Below are 21293 nucleotides of genomic sequence, written 5' to 3' on the forward strand. Positions count from 1 at the left end.
GCTTATATTACTTCTCAAATGAATGATCACTGATGAGTTGGGCTGCCTGTTGTTCCATGAACCCACGAGTCCAGAGATGGAGAAGAAGAGTACACTGTCCTTCGAGATGCCATGTGAGCAAATGAAGCGATAGAATATATACGTGAGTATGAGTGGCTCATCAGAGCAGCATTTAATGCAGGGGTGGGCACAGCTGTTGAGGTGAGCGATGCAATGACATAAGTTCCATGATCATGTGGGATCTCGAGGCTTGGAGACGAGTCTTGTGGGAACGAGTGCAATGTAATGGAGGCCAAACAATAATGGGGGTCATTAAACCACAGCATTTAATGTCAAGGGTCTTACCATTAAACAAGTGAAAGCAGCACGATTAATGACGAAGCTACAGCAAACATCATGCCATGGATGTGAACTTTGTCTCATGAACCGAAGCAACCCATATGCTCTGGTAACGAATTCCTCCATATTCTATGTGGCTTATGGGATTCTGGTTTTCAACTTTGTGATCCTCATGTTCATCAAGGTGAGAGCAGTCGAAATTTTATTGTGAGTTCAGAACTCTGTCCAACCTCAGTCAGTGCTAGGAGAAAGTCATAGCTGAAACCACAAGATTGATTATTTTGGACCGATAGAAAGTCATACCTTTCTTCCATTTGGCTTTGAAGGAGTAACACTTTGATTTAGTAAGCCTCATGCTTCTTCACTGCAACATTTTCTTGTGATCTTGCTTTCCGCTCATGAAACATACTGTTGAGATTGATTGGGATACTTCACGACATTTTGGAACAAGATTCATCTATATCCCATTGGCATTCTTCTAACTCGCCATCATTCTTCCCTTCCGCCTACTTTGCTTCTCCTCTCCTGCTCGATCTTCTTCCCCGCATCAGCCTGTCGCTACTTCTTCCTGTTCTTCCCAATCTTCGTTGGAGACGAGACGGCGGATATCGGCGGTGGCGGGATTCAGCAACGACGGCCGTGGCGGCACGAATTCGCCAGCGAGCGTCGAGGGAAATGGCAGGTGGTGACAGATTTGACGTGTAGAATCCGGTGACCGGAGCTGAGGATAAGAATGCGGTACCATGGAGATATGGCGCCAAAAAATTTTTTTTGGGCCTCTTTGGCGCTTAAGTGGTTTACGGTAAGCTAAGTCACGGTGTTTGAACTCACACTTTATGGGCCAATCCGGGTTAACCTACCGGGCCGTGTTATGTGCCTTAATCCCTACAGCCCCTTGTGTTCGAACGAAGTAGTGTCCTGTTCATTACCTATTCTAATTCGTCGTTTATCTCCTGTAGTCGCTCGATCCTTTACCCTCCGTCAGCCCCTCGTCTCGCTCTTCTTTCGCGACAGCAGAATGGCCGACACCGGAGACGATGGGCATCAGCGGTGGTAGTAGTCTGCAACGGTGGGCGTCGCGGGGCGGGGCGAATCCGCAGATGAGCACGAGGGGAGACGCTATTAAACTGTCTGGATCCAGTCACCGTGAGTGAGGACAAGACGTTGGAAGCTGACGGCTTTGACGCCAAAAATTTTTTTTTCGGCCTCTTTGTCGTTGTTATCGTGAACGGTAAGCTCACCTGTTGGTGTTGTACTCACCTTTGTGGGTCAGAGCTTGGCCCAGTCCAGCTATTGTTTGAAGGATTAAGCCCAGGCTGGATATTTTTGATATAAGGCCCAATTAAAAAAGCGCATCCAACAAATAAGATGGGCCTCCATCTATGGAGCTTACGGTAAGGAGTTGCAGGAGCCGCCGACAAGTTTCTCCTCCCCTTCTTAGACCGTCCTCTTTCCCATTTGGCCTCTCGTTCTTTCTTCTCCTTCTCTTCCCCTCCCATTCTCCTCTCGTTCTTTTTGCTCCATCGACCCTTCACAACTGTTTCCTATTCTCCTCGCTTATATGGCGACGATGAGTCCAAGCGACGTGGTAGAGTGGCGGTAAGAGCATGTTCGGAACCAAGCAATGTTCCCAATTGTTGCTCATGGCAGGATGTGCATGTTCTGCTTCGTCTTTGATCTCCTCCTCGCTCTATCTTTTACCTTTCGTCAGTCCCTCACAGCAAGTTGCTGCTCTTCTCGGTCTAAATCGGCGACGAAAAGGCCGACCGGCACCGGAGAAGATGAGCATCAGAGGTGGTGTGAGTCAGCAACGGTTGACGTGGGGGAGCGAATACGCCGATGAGCGCGAGGGACACGACAGTAGCTATTCGAGAAGTAGGATCCGGTCACCGTAGGTGATGACAAGAATTCCGAAACTGAAGGGTGAGACGACAAAAATATTTTTTGGGGGCCTCTTTGTCGCTTTTCTGGCGAACGGTAAGGTCACAGGGCGGTGTTTGTACCCACCACATGATAAAGTCCCTCAGCTTGTAGGATTCAGTCACCGAAGGTGAAAACAAGATCACGGAAACTTGAAGTGTGACGCCAAAGAAAAGCATTTTTGGGCCTCTTTATCGCTGTTCTGGTGAAGGGTAAGGTGACTCGTCAGTTTTTGTACTCGCCTTATGGGTCATAGCGTGTTCGAAAGGCTTGGGCCCAGCCCGTCTAAGAGTTCAAAGCCATTGCAGAGCAGCCTGGCTATTTTGGTTTGTAGGCCCAATTAATGAGCCCATATAACAATAGCTAAGTTGAGGCTCCATCTATCAGTCCATGGCAACGAGCCGGAGGAGGAGCCGACCTCGCTCGGCTGAGAGAGGCATTTTGGGGGGTTTCCGAGTTCTAAGCGCTGGATTTCTGCAAGGGTAGGGGCACTGCGGTTCATCCTCGTAGTTTTTATGAATCTGGGCCTTCTAAACGTGGCTCATACATGTCGAATAGATAGATGCTCGAGTATTGGACAGTGCCAATTGCGTTTCGTTATCATCGCTTGCTTTACCGTTCCTGACCGCTTTATCGGGAATCGAGCATTCCACAAAGAAACATCACATCAAGTCTGCGTGCGATGGAATTCATGGCAATGATTGCAGAGGCTATACCAAGAATGGTGATAGGGGAAATTAATTGAAGTGGAAAGAGGAGTCTGAGGAGGCTGAGCTCCGAGTCTCTCTTTGTCGAGGAGTCGTCGCTGTGTTTTGTTCTCCCTTTCTCGAACCATGCCCTGTGAAGAGTGGCATGGAGGAGGAGAGGCTGAAACAGAGCGATGCATTACCAGGAACAACTCCCACAATAAATGCGTGGTGATGATCCGCAGAGCTCAAGAAACGAGGTGGAATCTCTCAGATTTGTTGGTCTCGGTTGTACCCGACACAGTCACTCTCTGTCCCCGGCCCCCCCCCCCCCTCCTCCAAGGCTGACAGCTTGTACCGGCAGAGGAGGATCAGGCCTCGACCAAAGCAGAGCATAACCAGGATTAAGAGACCCAAGGCTCTGTTTGCAGTCGACTCGTTCTTGATGTGAAGGAATCCACGATGACTGAATCACTCCGCGATGAGGCTTGTTTCTGAAGAATTCCAGCGGACAAAGCAGCGCAATCTATCGCAAAAGATAAGGATGATTATTGACGACGACGACGACGACATTGTTTTTTTGTAGTGCTTTGGCGTGTAATATCAATGTATATATACGTTGCAAAATTTCTTCAAGAGAATCATTTAGGGTGTGGTGGTGCCTACTTGACGACAATATTTCCCTAAAAATATCTATTGTGGATGCATATGGATCTAATTCTGTCTTTCTTAGACATGGTAAAACATCATGTCGCCATGACACTGTTATCAGAGCGAGCGATGAAGAAGAAGACTCACACTGCCAAAAGAAAGGAGGAGTTTTTATTGGCGAGTCGAAATCGCTTAATTTCCGGTGAGGATTAATCCCGAAAGCTAAAAAGGAAAACCAATACAAGTGGTAAAGAAAGCATAAAGGGAGATCCTACCGAGATAAGCTTGGCCCCACAAGGTTGCGTGCCTCACACTCGAAGCTCGTGAATGGATCCAATGATCCCTCGTATAATAAGACAAGTTCTCGCTCTGACATCAACCCTACACGGTACGCTAAATAGTTAGTATTCGATGGCTTTGACGAAGACATGTTGAAAGGTCGCTGCAACTGCAGATGATACAGACGATGGGAAGCAGCTCGCCGAGAAGCAGACGTGAAGAGGCTCCACATGACCCATCGCTATAAATGATGAACTACGAGCCCTGTATGTATCATCACAAGGAAAGAATCGATGAAAGATGCGGACACACAATTTTATTGATCTTGGCCGGCCGGTATAACAACAACATCGCTGCTGTTTGCCCTTGTTACAGCTTCGGAAAGCAGGTCGGAGCATGGTTACGGCAATTCTTAGCGAGCTTCATCTTAACAAAGTGGGAGTGAAATCCTCCGATCGTACTTAGCACGGTTGTCATGTGATGCTGACTTGATGTGGATGACCAACTTTCTTTGTTTTTGCCCCATCGACATCCTTTAAATCTTGCTTGGTCAACCATGAGAAAGCCAGAACAGAGCACGGGAGCAATTCCCTCCTTCGGGGACTCGGTCACATGATCATCCCTACCTATGCGTGTCCTGATAACCTCGATTCGTGCCTAATTAAACTCGGTACTATTCCATTTAGTTCTCTGGTCCATCCATCTTCTCCGGGCCGATTGGCAGCAATGATTGAGGCGAGATGGTACGGAAGGTTTCTGTGTTTCCTGTGGCTGTCTGGCAGACGAAGAAAGATCATGCGAGATCTAGCGGAATCCATACTTGCAGAATCGTGTTGATGTTCCAATCTTTTTAAGCGGAGGAAAGATCGTGTAAGGGATCCAACGGAATCCATACTTGCGGAAGAGAGTAAAAATAAGAAGCTCCTCCGGATCGTGTCGATTTTAGACAAATGCCACCACCACATACTCGACGGGAAATAGTTTCCGCTATACGCTTTCCATGATCCGTAAAGCCTGCCTCCTTAGTTAAGATCCGAGGAGTTGCGAAGCGAGAGACGGTGTAGAGGGCTTTCACAGCCGGAGAGCGATGCCGAGGAGAAAGTAGCCATTGCAGATTTTTTATGTTCTCATTCCACATAATTTGTCATACTGCCAATCTGCATCCCACTATCGAGCACTAACAAGAGGACAGAATTACAAATAGCCAGAAGAAGAAGAAGAAGAAGAAGAAGAAGAAGAAGAAGGAAAAGATGCAAAGCCAACTCCACTCCGACCACAACCTGCAAGTTATTACGTTACACACTCGAGCCACGGCTACATGGAAACTGAAGACAGAGAGGTAGTTTTATCTATTACAAACGGAGCAGGGGGAGGTTTAAGCTTCTATTACACTCTGAGCAAGTAGACACTCAGCTCAGGGCCTCCATTGTTGTCTGGGTTCATCATGTAGAAGGCCTCGGAGTCTTTGGACCCCACCACCCTCTCGAATTTTGCTCGCATGTACATGACGTCCTTATCGGTGTTGCCGGCGTCGCCGCCGTCGCCCGGGATCACCCCGGCCCCCATCGACACAGGCTCGACGGCCCTCAGGACCTTCCAGTCGCCGGGGCCGCACTCGCGCTGCACCGCGTACCCGCACTTCTTGCCGTTGATGTACGCCCGCCAGAGCGGCTCCTCCACTAGCCTCGTCGTCGTCGTCGCCGCCGTCTTCTCGCCGCCACCGCCGCCGCTGCTGCTGCTGGGCTTGCGCTCGCACTCGAGTGCGATCCTGACCAGGCCCGACGCCATCTCGCGCACGAGCGCGCTGGTGGCCGTGGCCAGCTCGACGAGCACCACCGGGCACGACTTGCTGTCCGCCTGGAAGGCGAGGTGGACGTGGCCGCGCCGGTGCCCGTAGAGGGTGCCCGTGACGCGGGCGCCGAGGCCCGTCGGTCGGTTCCGGCGGAGGGAAGTCGCGGCCGCCAGAACCGACCGAAGCCTGGACACCGCCGTCTCTGCGGCCGAAGAAGTTTTCTTCTTGGGCCCAGTAGCGACGGCGGCCGTCTCTTCTTGGTAAGGGTAGGATGAGGAGGTAAAGGAAGAGAGAGTGGCTTTCTCTTCATCCTGGTCATCCCACTCCTTCCTCTCCGCTGCTCCTTCCTTGGGGGACTTCTTTATCCTCCACTGGAAGTGTTTTCTGGCGGAGGAGGAAGAGGAAGAGGAGGAGTCACGGGAAGTGCTTCTTCCCATGTTGATGGTCCTCATCAGGGACTCTACTGGAAAAGCAAGCAGGAGGATGGAGTGATTGGTGAAATATTGGTGAGGGGAAGAAGAAGAAGAAGAAGAAGAAGAAGAAGAAGGGCAGAGGGGGGATCCTTTATGGTGTGTTGTCACTTCTCTCTTCTCCCTCGACACACCACTCGGCAGCGATGGTGGGCTCATTTATGTCCATGTCCATGTCCATGTCCATGTCCATGCATCGGTGATGGCAGAAGCGAGGGCAGTGTGTCATGCAAATGCACGCCGTCCTCCGAGGCTGGGGATCGTCACCAGAATCCTTACAAAAGTAAGGCTGGTGGTCTGCCCCCACCTAACTGCAAGTGCATAGAGCGGGGTGGCAGACCGAAAGCAGCAGCGGAATAGATATAGCATCGGTTCGGTGGGCAGCCATCCACGATCCGCGGTGGATTGAGAGCAGCAGCAGAGGAGAACCGTGGGACGTGGTCTTCCCTCGTCAGCCATAGTTTGATGAGTTTATCCCTTATTCCTTTGTAGCTGGGAAGGGGAGTGAATCCACCGATGGAGCCAACAGCAGAAGCTGGAGTATTTTAACTAGGGGGGGGTGGGGGAGGGGGTTAACACGTTGTTATCCTCTTGAAGGAGAGGAGATCCGAGCATGGAGTACAAACATGAAGGTCCCATTGGTCACCATCAGCCAAACATGCCAATAAATGCTGTGAGATGGACCTGATGTGACGACCGGCGTGGGGTGGGGGGCCAATCATACGGTAGGTTGGTCCTTTCAGGGTTGAGCGGAGCTTGAACTCTTCTGTTCTCCTATACTCGTAGGAACTCGTCGGAGGTATTTGGTATTTGCGCCACTGTCTATTGTCGTCTGGCACACCAAATGCTGATGGCCACTTTACTTATGAGGGGATTTGGCTGAATCGATTACTCTTTTGTCTTCATGACAACCGATCTCGTTCTGGAGCGAACGGCGACCACACGGAGTGCACGTCGATCATGATATCCATATCTTAGAAAGAGGCTCTCACGATAATTGCCCATCCATATCTTAGAATAGTGTGATGCTGCAGCAGCAAGGAAATAAACGACACTAAGAATAGTGATCAGGACGTCTCACTGCCATGATCAACCCTGACGGATTGTTCATACGTATACGTTTTCTTGGTCCTCCCTCGATAAACAACACTGGAACGCCAGAGCGAAGATGCCAACAGGCCTACCTCTCAACCAACCAACCAACCAAGTAGAATCGACTCTCGAGGAAGATGAGATGCGATGATACTTGTGTTCCATACGAGTTGCCCTTTTGGTCGCTCCCCCTAGCAAACAACGATCGCGTGATCGACCTCGATTCCATCTCGCAACCAATTAAAAGCTGCTGTTAGCAGATGTTTGCGGGATCAAAAACCTCAACTAAGCTCTGATCCTTGCAAATGAGTCGCATAAACTTTTAAGCCCCCATATCATCTCCGACTAAAAACAAATGCCATGTTGATCGACTCGAATGAAGTAAAAAAAACGTTGACTTCACCTAGTTTTTCTCCCCTTGCATATGGCTTTGGCTTTGAATGTATTAATTACATTGGAAATCCAATCTGTAGATATCTCTATCTATCTTTCTTTTCCAAGTTGTTATCGTTGGCACCCAATTCCATTACACTGAATCAAATCGATAAATCGAATTTTCTTATAACAGTCCAATGTCTAAACAAATTTCTGTCGTATAATCTCTTCACCCAAAGCTAGAAATGAATTTGTCGAGGAACTCTATAAGAACAGCTGCATCGTTCTTGGATAGAAAAGAATTTATTGCAACATCTCCACCAACAAAGCTTTGGTGCTGCAATTCCCACCATAACCAGCTCCAACCTGTCACAGTGAGGTAAGAGAAAATTCTCAAGGCAGATAAACCTTAATATACTATACTCAACTCTTAAAACCGGCACAAAGAAAGTTCATGAAAAAATTTTAGTTTTAAGAACTGAGATCAAACATGCGAAGCTGGCCAAAATACGATTCAGCAGCTTTTGATCTGCTTCATTACCTGATGCCTATACAAGCAACAAGCGACTGCGAATCAACGAAACAAGATACTCTCAAGTCTTTTTTTTGCTATATGCAATCTAGCCATGCGAAACCAGAAGAAAACAATAAGCATCTGAAACGAGGTGCACATATGTACATTTGCTGACTTAGAAGAGGTAACTGATGTGATCAGAAAAAGAATGGCCACAGAACTAGCATCGTTGTTCCATATCCCCATTCTGCTCCGTGGCACAATGGAGCTGTTGGAAGGCTTGAAGAACCCAAAGGCCCCAAACTATACAGGCAATGCAGCAGCAACTCTCGCACATATCAACTAATATAACTACCCCAGTAACCAAAAGGTTGCTGCTGCTTTTATACAAGACAGTACAAATGGTGCTTCTTCTTCTCCAGATTGGATAGTTGTTGCCACTATTGTGTATCTTCAGAATAAGTTTCCAAAATGAATTCACATGATACTTCTCCTTGAATATATAATCAGCGCTGATGCCATTGGAAAACTGGTCAGACCAGGCTCACAAGATGAGGCTGATGCACAACGAGTCAAATGGATACATGGGTGAGGGTGATAAACACACAAAGTTTGATGCCATGATACATGATCCTTGCAACCCCCAGCTCCGTAGCCATGCAACCCCGTCTATAGACACACAAGTGCATCTCTGGGGTTGTGGTTTTTTGCCAGGTTTGAACTATGGTGACCATAAAGACTAAAAAGGACAGATAAATGAGAGAGGCAAGAGCTGCAACATGATTAAGCACAAACTGAAGTTTTGCATTCCCTCTAGTCTGGAATAGTAATCAGCTATCTACTCAACCTAACCCACTATTACAATTCATACAATACTAAATGAGACATATTACATACTCTTTCCTGCTCAGCAACAGTAGTCGTTGAGAAACATTTTCCCACAAAATGGGTCACAGACACATCTATTATTCTAACAAGGAAGTAGAGAAGTTGAGCAATACTGAAGTCAACCAACAAGACAAGAACAGCTTCCAATTTTAGGTTTTTTTTTTTCTTAATATTTGTTTTTCTGACAAATCCATATGATGTATGCCAATCTTCTTGATCGCTGTGGAGTAATGCTCAGAAACCTTCTGGCAAAAGGTAAACTTTCCAGATCAGTTAGATGTAAAACTCCAATTGACGCAGATAAAGCTCATCAAACCAACATCTTCAATCTTTCAGATATCCTCGAAGCCTCCAAGCCAAGTCCGGAGCTGACTGCCTGCAATAACACGTTGGCCAAAGGTTAGATAAGAGGTCCCTCATGAATTGGTGATAAATCAAGGAAAAAATTTATGGCTGTCTTCTCTGCTCCACTCAACCGAACTATGCCCAAGTTAGAAGTGTGCTTCCCTTGAAGTTCCGATTTTGTTACAAGAACCATGCAACGATTTAATCTACTTTTTTTTTGCTTCTCATGCACATGTTTTAGCAAATCTTCACCCTTAATTTTGTCAAATAGAATTTCCAATTTCTTCTGAGAAATCCCTTGTTTTATTCATTAAATCTTTGCTTCAAGAAAAAGCCACTCTTGGTATAGATTAATTCATTATCACATTATCACGGGGTATTAGGATTTATCTGGTCTTAAATGCTTGAAAACACACACACAGGCACATGGATTCAACTGGCTTTGACATGCATATTGACCAATTTAGCTCAAAATTAAATTTAGTGTCATGCGGTGCTACAAAGATATATTCAGTAAAAGAAGTCCTTCCTATGAAACAAGTGCAGGAAGGAGCCAATGATTTAACCTCCCAAACGTGAATCCTTTAACCTTTGAATTACTTTTAAAAAAAACCATAGATTACTGTCTTGAAAACTAACATGTTTATAGCAATTAGATACTTGATAGTTCGATTCTACAGCTAACCAACAAAATTTACTAAAGCAATAGACGCCTTGAGAATGGCAAATTCAAAATTTTCATCGTGCCAAAAGCATCATGATAGTGCAAATCCAAGATATATCTAAATTGCATGGTTTACCACAAAATTTACTATATTTGGCATTTGATATGCTAACTGTTAATCAAATCCTAAAATGTGGAGATGTTGCTTACTTGGGAATGTATTGTGTGGAAGATCTTTTCTCCCACAATGGAGAAGCTGGCATTAAGAACTTGTGCTCCTTCTTCCTCGAGAACACAGATGACCTCATGGAATGCAAACCGCTTGTCTATGCCACTTATCAGAACCACCTCCAAGTTCGAATCCTGGTGCCTCACTTGAATGACCGGCACCCTAAGTTCCATAGCCAATCCACTGCTAATGTCCTTGATTGTTTCTTTGATGCCTGTCCTTGAATCCTTTCCCCTGCTTCATCGTATCAATCCTTTCCCGAAGCTCTTTAATGTAAGATATTGCCTGATCAAAGTGATCTTGTTGACTCAACAAATCCTATAACACAAAAGATAGTTGAGTACGCAAAGTATAGTATGCACAAACATAATCATCCAAATGCTTATGTTATGTTTGAAGCTGCAGCATCATGCTGCATTTTCAAATGCTTATGTTATGTTTTACAGTTGCAACTACAGAGACAACTCAATGTTAATCTCCAATTCGCTAGATTGAAAGAAAAGCCTACCGACTGAGGACAGTGAATACAGGCATCCTGCTATAGCATCATCACTAAATCCATCCTCACTGAAAACATATCAATGTTAGGATCCCATGTTTTTTGGTTTAATGTGTGGAGAATCATCAGATATGGCATCTCCCTCGTAGCCTTTCTAGGTAATATATGTTTTCAGTGTTGGAAAAACATGGGACATCAGGATCCACACAAGAAAATTACAATTCATTTGGATTGTGGTATATTTTGTTCAAATAAAAATCAAGACAGAGACAGGTAGCTGATGGAAACTTTGATTACATCAGAGGGTTTGGTTTGCAGCCCCCTTTTTGTTTTCTTTTCAGAATTTGATTTTAAGAAACAACCACTTTTAACTTGTAAAAACGAAGGCTTCGGTGGTGACCTTCCTAAATAAAAACCGGAGCTCATAAACTAGAGGAAAAGCAAAGAAAGAACAATCAGAAAAAGATAGAATCACCTGAGACAGCAAGTTCATGAGAAATAGGAAAGACATAGGAAAAAAGACCAATACCCTGCTTTTCTTATACTGGCAAGGTTGCGACGTGGGCTTAAATCAAGCGCAAAAGTTGAAAGCAACACTGTCGAGCATCAAAATCGCATTCAGCTTCACGAAATTGCCAGAGAAGATAGTTGTCAAGAGACACGAAGGCAGTAAAATTGGATACAAAGAGACTATAGGAGAAGAAAAAAAAGAATGCGGTGTACCTTTGGGTTGGAGTAATATTCCTTTGGAATGAGAGAGGAGAGCTTCATACATAAGCTCTTCATGTGCATCCTTCTGTTCTTCTCCACTGCCTTCCTCTCCGTCTTAGCAACCCCACCGCCGCCGCTGCTCTTCATCTCTCTTAAACCCACAAGTTTGGAGTAGTTAGCACAGAGAAAGGACCGAGGGACGGAAGAGGGACGAGGGAAGAGGAGCCCGTCACCGCTTTCAAGCTTAAATGCAACACCTGCTCTCCAACGGCTAATGGTCACGCCGCAGCAGGTACAAAAGAGGGTGCCTTATAGAACATCACCGACCTATCTGCCACCTACCTGCTGGCGTGGCCGGACACGGGGGAAAGTTAACCCAAGGTCCGCGGGGAGAGCGAAGAAACGCCTAAGCTGGCAAGAAACACACCTAGATATCTTTAGCATCCTAATCTTGGTGAAACCATTTGATCCGTTATTTTTAATTTTATAAAATTATCTCGATCCTACCCTGTTCATATAACAAACAGAGGAGGGAATGAAAAATATCGGGAGAGAGAAAGAAGACAGACCAGTGTGGTGTGATCGAACGCATCGCTGTCGATATTTTCTTGCACGGAAAACAAAATAAAGCTACGCGACAACAAGTTGAGGAACCCAGAAATAAAAAAAAATGGACATATTTCTGATGATCACAAAACGATACGTTACTCGATGCAGCTCAAGTTTATCACGTGCATAAATTATGACGACGAAATAAAGAAAACTGACACCTGAAGCTGACATCACATCGCTACATATAATAAACACAGAAAACCTGGACTTGTGTTCTTGTTGACATGCAGCACATCTCACCAAAGTCAGCAATCCATACCATTCAATCTCTTGTTAAATTATTTTATTACCCGATGATAACTAATATTTTAGGTCCAAAACATAGACACATTTGTTCACCAACAAGGTTGTGAGCACGTTGTAAGGTACCAACGAAAGTTGATATTGATAATATCTAAGTGAGAACAAAAGCATTCTGGTTTCAGACAATGTTTTTAATGAAAAAGACAATATCAAATGAGACACTCTAAATCAATGACCATCCAGAGAAGTCAACAAAATGCACAAGAGATCAGAAACGACGGATCACCTGTTGTCTCAGGAAAGTGTGTGTAAAAGGTGCTTGTTTCAACAGGACACAACAAATACAGAGTAAGACATTTACGACTATTTTTCTAGTTTATACGACGCTGTAGTAGTGTGTGATTGTCAAACCAGGAATGCTAATTAATAGAAGCATCAAGCAACTGGGAAAAGAAACAGTGATGTCTATATCACTCCCAGAAAAGAAAACAAACATTCATCTCCAACACACTATTAATGCAAAACCAAAAAGTAAGCCATTGCTCCCCACCCACAGTCCAAAATAAATACCACAGCAAATCATCTTGCTGCTCCACAAGGTGGGAGCATACTGATCGAGGAACCATCAAATGAAAATGCATTATTAAGTAACTTCCAAATCAGAAATACCGATCGAGAGTTTGTCAATATATTGTTTTTTTTTAAAGAAAATTGATCCCAGCATAACATCGACAACTTATCACGAAGAGTTTTTTTTTTTTTACAGGAATTTTTTCTTTTAATTTTTAAACCTTTTTATTCACGAAGAGTAATCTGATAGAAGAGAAGATCATAATAGAAAATCATGATAGAATAACATCCCTATTTCTTATTATCTTTAATCAATCATGGATTTAAATAATACATAATCGAGAAAATTCTATTCCTCAATGAATAAAATTCATCCCTTTTCACAACCTATTTCTTATTTCTAATGGTTTCCCTTCCACAATCTATTTCGGATTTGAGTCTCTTCCTCAAAACATGCACAATAAATAAAATCCCAACCTATTTCTTATTTCGACACTATCGGATCAGTTGCAAATGTCATATCCATCAAATTCCTGAGACAGCAATGTGTTGCTAGCTGCTGTCAAACTAATCGACAAAGAAATGCTGTTTAACATGACTCATCGATGATGCTAACCTAGCATTCCGAAGATGGCAGTGAGATTTTCTCATGAAGAAATTACCTGTGTCGATGGCCTATTAAGAAATTTGTCCTTTCATGTTGTTAGACTATCTTATGGTAATTGCAGATCGACACTGTACAATGCTCGAGATGAGCAACAAGATGAGCAGCGGTCAAACTGACCATGTGAGCAGTAGCACTGTGAAATGGCATCCGAGACTCCGCAGAAGAAGAAGAAGAAGAAGAAGAGGGAAACCTAAGAATGCCGACGACGCGGACCCGAAGCGCCATGGATCGCCTCACGAGAGTGGTTCGAGCGCCGCCATCGCTATTCGCTGCGCCTCCAAAAACCTCTTCCAAGTTCAAATGCCCCCCTCGTTGGTTAGCGACCGAAGCACCGTTGCGTTACATTACTCCGCGCAAGTAAATTAGTTAAACGGTGTCTCGTTCGGCTGGTGAGCGGAGTTGGATGTTTAACGGATGGATGAATAGAAATCCCTTTGGAAAGCACCCACCCAAATCACGTGAGCCAGAGGGAGTCGATCATCAATCAATCAATGTCGAAAAGACTTGGGGGCTTTTAGAATGTGATTTTTCACGCCATCCGAACCAAGAAGAAGCCAACTGTTTAGTATATGATATGGGTTTATTTATTTGGCTCGTATGATTGGTGATTTGATCATCCATCCGCCTTAATTAGAAAGATTTCACTGTTTCGATCAAAGAGGACTCTCTCTATCCAAAGAAATGTCTTCAGGTGCTGCTGTCCGTACAAGTGCAGTTTTTTCTTGTTCTGACGACTACTGCGTTTAAAACCCATGCGATGCCTTGAATTCGATTAGTGGACCGTGTCATCAATCGACGCGGTCCATGCCACGATTACTGGGCCAACCAAAATGAGAGTTCGAAGCAGTGGAATGGATGGATGATGACAGGATCTTACAGACGAGGAGGAGGAGGAGGAGGAGAAGACGAAGGAAGACGATGGATGAGATGACGTCCTCGTCGTTGGAAAGGAGCACAGATTAGATGTAGGGGAGCGGGGCTCATCGCTGACCACAGTAACATTACAAAAAACAATACATTTTTATTTAAACGAGTCCCATTTCGAGAGAAACTAGCATTTTGGTAAATATATATATTATAGATTCCGGCACATCATCAGTGGTAAAGTGACAACTTATTGGGGGTGCCATGATGATAGAGGATGAGATGGGGCCAAACCCCTCCCCGATTGGTGACCATTATTGATGTTAGTTGGGTATTTATTAGCCCGGAAAAAGGTCTGTCGGGAAACATTGCATCTGAGAAAGAAATGTCGATGATATCATCTTCGCACCAACTGCAATTATCAATACAGCTGCCGAGAACATGGCTTGATTTCACAGCTATCACAAACTTCCAACTTTCCAGCCTCGGATGGAATGCAGGAGCTCGTACGGACGAGATGAATCGACTGCATTGTATCGTGCTAATTGAAGTCAAGTTGGGCACGGGTCTCATGTGTACCACCTGAATGAAGCTTACCTGCGTCCGCAAACGTTAAGCGTTGTGATAAGCGCAGAGCAATAAAATCTAATGCTGCTACTGATTCCAAAGATACAAAAAAACAAAAACAAAAACAAAAACGTATAGATAGTCGAAACATGATTCGGAGAGGGGAAAACATTTCATGCATAATGCGGTAGTTAAGTAGCCGAAAAATCTGGAAGGAAGGGGGATAACATGTGCTGATGGCAAGTCCACCTGCTGATGACATGTGCTGCACGTACCATGTCTGTACGTGTCACATGCAACCCTAACGTGATCCTTTGTCTTCCTCAATAAAGAACAACGCGTCCTACTGTGCGCAAAAGGAACTCCACATGAAGGGTTCGGGCTGGAACCGGCCCAACTTGTGGCGGTGGCGGGGTCACTCCTCATCGGCGTACATCTGGCTGTGGAGACTTGTTTAACCGAGAGAGAGAGAGAGAGAAGAGACCGTATACGGAGCGTGATACGGCTAGTCCCACAAGTCCTCCTCTCACGGGACCAGATCATTCCGTCTCGCCCCACTCAGCATTCTGAATCGAAACCACGTTCTATTGGCTAAAGTTGCAGGACCCGATGGTCCGCCAAATTGCAAGATCATCTTTGCTGCTTGCTGACTCGGCCGAGACACAGTAGCCGCACCCGCCTCAAAACCGAAGCATATCCCGACAAGGGAAAAGATTAATAAACAAGTTCCCCTCGAGATCTCTTCAGAATAACGAGATTGCCACCCGATCCTCTCCTGCTGCTGCAGCTCACGGGACGACTTCCTTGTAATTAATTAATACCGTGGAAACGATATATTATATTTCTTGGATTTGTATTAATGACATCGGTTAAGGGAATTTCTTTTTTTTTTTATATATATATATTTTTGGTAGAAAGATATATTATTTGCCCATGATCCCAAGTTGACATCAATGCTTCACTAGAAAAACCATCTACTAGATCATCATACTACTCCCTCCCCCCCCTCCATCGAAGAAGCATGCCGCTTGAATGAAACAATCGTTACGATGATGAGGTGATCCGAGACAACCTACGTCGCATGATACAATAGTTGTATCGAATCGTCGTCTGACCAACCTGATATGCTAATGCATATGCATCTTAAAGGTGGCCTTCTTCAACTTCACTAAACATTTGCATATATCGCAAGTGATTTCGAAGCGGCAGTCATGTCTCCGCGCCTTCTATATGTAGCGCTGGGTTACATGGATGGCAATTGGGAAAATTGAGTCCATGTTGGGGGTATTCGAGAAGGGTGGAGTCGGCCTTCTGTGCTGCTGCAGCTGCAGCTGCAGATGAACGACTGCTAACCTTGTCTGCCGAGCCGGACATCGTCCCACGTTACTCCCACCGAGTCTTTTTCATCGCCTCTCTCTCTCTCTCCTCATCTAATTCTGCAACCTTCTCCTCTCCTTCCATGTGATCTCAGAGGGAAGCGTAAGAAGCACCATAGGAAATACGGGGGTTATCTTCGAGTCCAAGAGTGAACATGTTTCGATTTTTCGGGATTTCTGCTCTTGGTTTTTGGTGTAAGGGTTCCATCTTGATCTGAGTTTTTCTATGTTACACTTCTCCACTCATCTTTCTTTAGAAGCTTCTGGTTGTAGTCAGAAACCCTAGAGCCTGCGAAATGTAGGCGAAACGGGGGTGGGGGGAAGTTTTGGTTGCAGTTTTCGGCTGTCCGCTTGATTCGCTCCAAGAACGAACGAGTTTCTATCTTTTTCCCTGCTTTTCATAGCTCGATTCTCAAGTCCTCGCGGAGTCAAGTTGAGATTTTTAAGCTGGTTTAGTACGGTACAGCAGGAAATTTGTGCCTGGAGGTGCTCTTTGATGGTGGTGGTGGTGATAGTGGTGGTAGATTTACATATCTCGTAAAGGGTTCCTTGGACGATCAGACCAGATGAAGGTCTTAAATTGCTTCAAGGAGGAGAAATCGATTAGGAACGCTAGAACGCAGCGGAGGCTTTCTCTCGGTGAGTACAGGAGGGCAGTGTCCTGGTCCAAATACTTGGTGTCCTACGGCGGAGAGATCAAAGGGGGCAGGAAGGAGCAGTGGAGCGCGGATATGTCCAAGTTGCTCATTGGGAATAAGTTCGCGACGGGGCGACATAGCCGGATCTATCATGGGAAATACAAGGAGAGGGATGTGGCTATTAAGCTCATGAGCCAGCCCGAGGAGGATGCTGCCCTGGCTGCTGCTCTGGAGCAGCAGTTCACCTCAGAGGTTGCTTTGCTGTTTCACCTCCGCCATCCCAATATAATCACGGTAACTACTTGTTCTTCTTGATGCTTTCTCGGGAATATAATTTCCAGTAAATTCGGCATGATCGGTCATAATCGAGTAGGCTCATCGTTAGATTTTGCGACGCAGTATGAATTTCTGTGGCTTTGTTTTGCTCAACCAGTACATATAGCCATCTTATAGGCAGTTCCATAGAACACAGCCACGATAGTCACTAATATTTTGGCTAAATTTTTCTTAACAGATCCACAGGTCTAATTATGAATCTTGCTTCTTCATTGTTATGAATAATAATTCCCTTCTTTCTTGATGCAAGCATGTAAAGTCCCTTCTTAAAGCAGCCAATCATTTTTCTTAAGTTTTTTTATACCACCTGCTGTATATTTCTTGGGCAATAGTTAACCCATCCTTATTTGCTACGCTTTACTTATGGCCGAGGAGCCCTGGTGATTTACTGTTGGTAAAGCTCCTAGTTGGTGCCCCACACCATCTCTGCCGATTCTCCATTAATATATTTATTCATTCAGAAGGTTGGAAGATTCCAATTAAGCTGTCATATTTTTATTTATTCTATTTTATTACATTGATCACACTCATGGAGGACACTCCTTTAATGTGGATGGCCTCCTCTATTTGAAGAACTTTCATCAAAATTATCAAAATTGTTATCTCCATTTCCACAGTAGCACTTATCCTCTACTATTCTCAGATTTAAGCATCAATGAGCCATCAGAGTGTACATGTATTATAGATCTCACAATTCAGGACTTGGTACTGAATGACAACATCGTACGACTTTCAAAACTTCAACCAGATCCACAAACCTAGATTTGTTCGACCACGTACGGTTATCCAACAACTTCCTTGAGCCTACATACCTTGACATTCTTTCATCAAGGTTTTAGTAACATGCTGCGTCTTTATTACAGTGTCACGAAGCCATTTTCCTAGGCAATGAGGTACCAGTTTGGGGCTTATTTTATAGGCACCGTGAAATTTCTTATCGAACCATTCTATTTATTTGGAAAAGTATTTGCATTTTCTGTGTGGCATTAGTTAGATGACAGGATCGAAGTATGCATTCTGGGAAATCCTAAGGGGAATATACAGCTATAAACTTTGGATTCAAAATATTCACTGCTATAGTGATATTGATACTTCGCTTGGAAACCTTTTTCTGGTCTTCTGTTCTCTTAGTTAGATTTTAAATTACAGACTGCACTTTAATATGTTTTGAGCAATTTATCATAGGCAGAAACTGGTTTTTTTTTTTTCTGATTATTTGAGTTGGGGTTATCCAAGTATAATGATGGTGAAGGTGCCGAATAGAGACAGAAGAAATCCAAGAGAATGAGAGGACAAGAACCAGAGCTGTTCAATGCTGTCTTTGAACATATTCTATTAAATAAGAGAAGACACATGATAATAGCATGCTATGTTGAGCTAAATCTTGTGATGAATCAACTGCTGGGGCTGCAAACATGATTCCCATGATTCTCATACATGTAGGATTGTTTTAAAATGTGTTCCTGTATCAAAGATATAAATCATCCCTGCACAATACAGATATAAGTATGCCATTTGAATACTTTAAAGCTGGTTCTTGTATGAATTAGTTCGATGAAAAGTATTAAACAACTAAGAGAATAGTTTTGCCGCTTTTATTTGGACGAAAGAACAAATTTTTTCTTGGGAACAATGCACCGCTTTCTTTCTGGTGTTTAAAATTAAGTTAATTTCCATGAAGGGCAGGATTCAAATTCTTCTCTGATACTTTTTGCCACGAGCTCTGTCTCCCATCATCTTATTTTATGGATTTTTTTTTTTTGGGGGGGGTGGGGTGTTGTGGTTTGTTTTCTCTATTGTTGAGCTTGTTAATAATGATTTGGACATTTCCCAATTCAAATCCATGATTTGGCCTTCACTATGTAGTTTGTGGCAGCATGCAAGAAACCTCCTGTCTTCTGCATCATTACTGAGTACATGGCAGGTGGCTCTCTCAGAAAATACCTTCACAAGCAAGAGCCATATTCACTTCCTCATAATCTCATTTTGAAGTTCTCTCTTGATGTTGCTCGTGGAATGAATTATCTTCATTCCGAGGGAATAATTCATAGGGATCTTAAGTCAGAAAATATACTCGTTGGAGAAGATCTTTCCGTGAAGGTAGCAGATTTTGGAATCTCATGCTTGGAATCTCAGTCTGGCAGTGGCAAAGGTTTTACGAGTACTTACCGTTGGATGGCTCCTGAAATGATCAAGGGAAAGAGCCATACAAGGAAAGTCGATGTGTACAGTTTCGGCATTGTTCTATGGGAATTACTAACAGCGCTGATCCCCTTCGACGATATGACTCCTGAACAGGCTGCTTATGCGGTTGCACACAAGGTATGAGTATATAGTTACCTACCATGAAACCACTTGTCTTTTGCTAGTTGACCGAATCTCTCTCAAGTCAGAAAATTCAAAATACAATCATACGGAGGCCTTTTCCTGATTATGTTGCGCCAATTGATTTGAGACGGGTCAAATGGTATCTTGCCTTGATTGTTAGGAATCAGATTTAGAGATCTGTTTCTTTATGATCTTCTGCCCTGCTTGCTTATTTTACAATATCATTTCAAGAGAAAAAAGAAAGAAAAAGGAGAAATACGGATGTGTGTCTAACGAAATCAGTGTGTCTGATGGTTCCCTAAGATTTTTTCCTTGGTTATAATTCTTGTCTCTATTATTGCTCATGTGTAGTTGTTTTTGCAGAATGCTAGACCACCTTTACCTGCTTCTTGCCCTGTGGCATTCAGCCATCTCATACACAAGTGCTGGGCCACTAACCCAGACAAAAGATTGCAATTTGATGAAATCATTGCTATACTCGAAAGCTACGAAGAGTCTCTCAGATTGGATCCAACATTTTTCCTATCCTACAAGCCTGTTCAGCAACAGACTCTACTCAGATGCTTCCCTAGGCGCACTGCCGTGCGGAAATCCAATCCTCTCGAAGCTTGAAGTGATGTTGTGCCGGGCACAAGCTGTACTTTTTCTTTTTCCTATCACCTGTGTCAGCCTCTCCAAAACAGGATGAAGGCTCGGTATTATTGTCTATTTCTTTTTTTTTTCTTGCTTTATTTTGAGAAAGCATGTACAAACCATGGTGGTATGGAATTAAAATTGCTGTGGCTTCTTGGCATAAGCTTTTCTGTGGGAACACCTTTTTATACTGATTTTTGCTCACCGGAGAGCATCAAATCCTGTGAGCCATCGTGACTGTCATACACATTGCACCAAATTAGTCATTCCTCTCACCATTTCTGTCTTCGTTATTGTACTGAGAGTCTTAACGTGATATCTATTTCGGGCTACTTCTCACAAAACAAAGTTCTCACCATGTCTCCATGTGGATTTTAGTGCCATCCATCGATTCGTGGGAAATGCACCAGCCCTCCTAGATTGTTGTTAGAAAACATCATAATTTCCATGTAATGATGTATGATATGAATAAAATTATGTGAAAGGGATTTAAATTACCATTGGTGGTGTCATAATATCCCATCCTAAAGGGTATGCTTTCGCATGGTTCTTTTTCCCGAGAAACCACTTCTTCTATCAAATTTCAATCGCCACTACTCCTCCCCCTACCCTACCGTGCTGACACCAAATACTACTATTGAAACGAGAAGGCCACTCACAGGAAAGTTGGATACACTTTTGTCACTGGTATCTGATGGTGAACAAGTAAAGCATCATGTACAGGTTGACAATGTGGAAGGATGACTCGTCTTTAACGTGAACTTTATTCTACTTGGTAATCTTTTGTGGAACAATCCACAGCTAGAGTCCAATTCCCCTGTACCAAGTAATTGTGCAGTGATCACAACGACGGATCACAGTTGTAGGTGCATCTCCCAATTCTTCTGGATTGTCTTTTTTACCACCGAAGAAGTAGGGACATTGACAACTCAATAAAAGGTTGGGTGTGATCGGATAACAGTATCTTCACGGGCGACTTGTCCTCTGTGTTCCTCATACAGGAGG

General features: G+C 44.1%; 2 protein-coding genes and 1 pseudogene across 2 annotated transcripts; 1 reads left to right on the top strand and 2 right to left on the bottom strand.

Annotated features, from left to right (window-relative positions):
- Nucleotides 1–5116: 5116 nt before the first annotated feature.
- Nucleotides 5117–6470, bottom strand: LOC135611168 (protein MIZU-KUSSEI 1-like). The gene has a single exon (XM_065106615.1). It carries the CDS (start codon nt 6294–6296, stop codon nt 5262–5264), a length of 1035 nt encoding a protein of 344 aa, XP_064962687.1. The 5' UTR covers nt 6297–6470; the 3' UTR covers nt 5117–5261.
- Nucleotides 6471–8901: 2431 nt separating this feature from the next.
- On the bottom strand, nt 8902–13904 carry LOC135611174 (transcription factor bHLH162-like; annotated as a pseudogene).
- Nucleotides 13905–16247: 2343 nt separating this feature from the next.
- LOC103976645 (serine/threonine/tyrosine-protein kinase HT1) lies at nt 16248–20451 on the top strand. Its single transcript, XM_009391926.3, has 3 exons — nt 16248–17285; nt 19194–19649; nt 20019–20451. The coding sequence occupies exons 1-3, from the start codon at nt 16920–16922 to the stop codon at nt 20265–20267; spliced, it is 1071 nt and encodes a 356-aa protein (XP_009390201.2). The 5' UTR covers nt 16248–16919; the 3' UTR covers nt 20268–20451.
- The last annotated feature ends 842 nt before the right edge of the window (nt 20452–21293 follow it).

This window comes from Musa acuminata, chromosome BXJ1-2 (genome assembly GCF_036884655.1).
Source record: "Musa acuminata AAA Group cultivar baxijiao chromosome BXJ1-2, Cavendish_Baxijiao_AAA, whole genome shotgun sequence".
NCBI classification, from domain to species: Eukaryota; Viridiplantae; Streptophyta; class Magnoliopsida; order Zingiberales; family Musaceae; genus Musa; species Musa acuminata.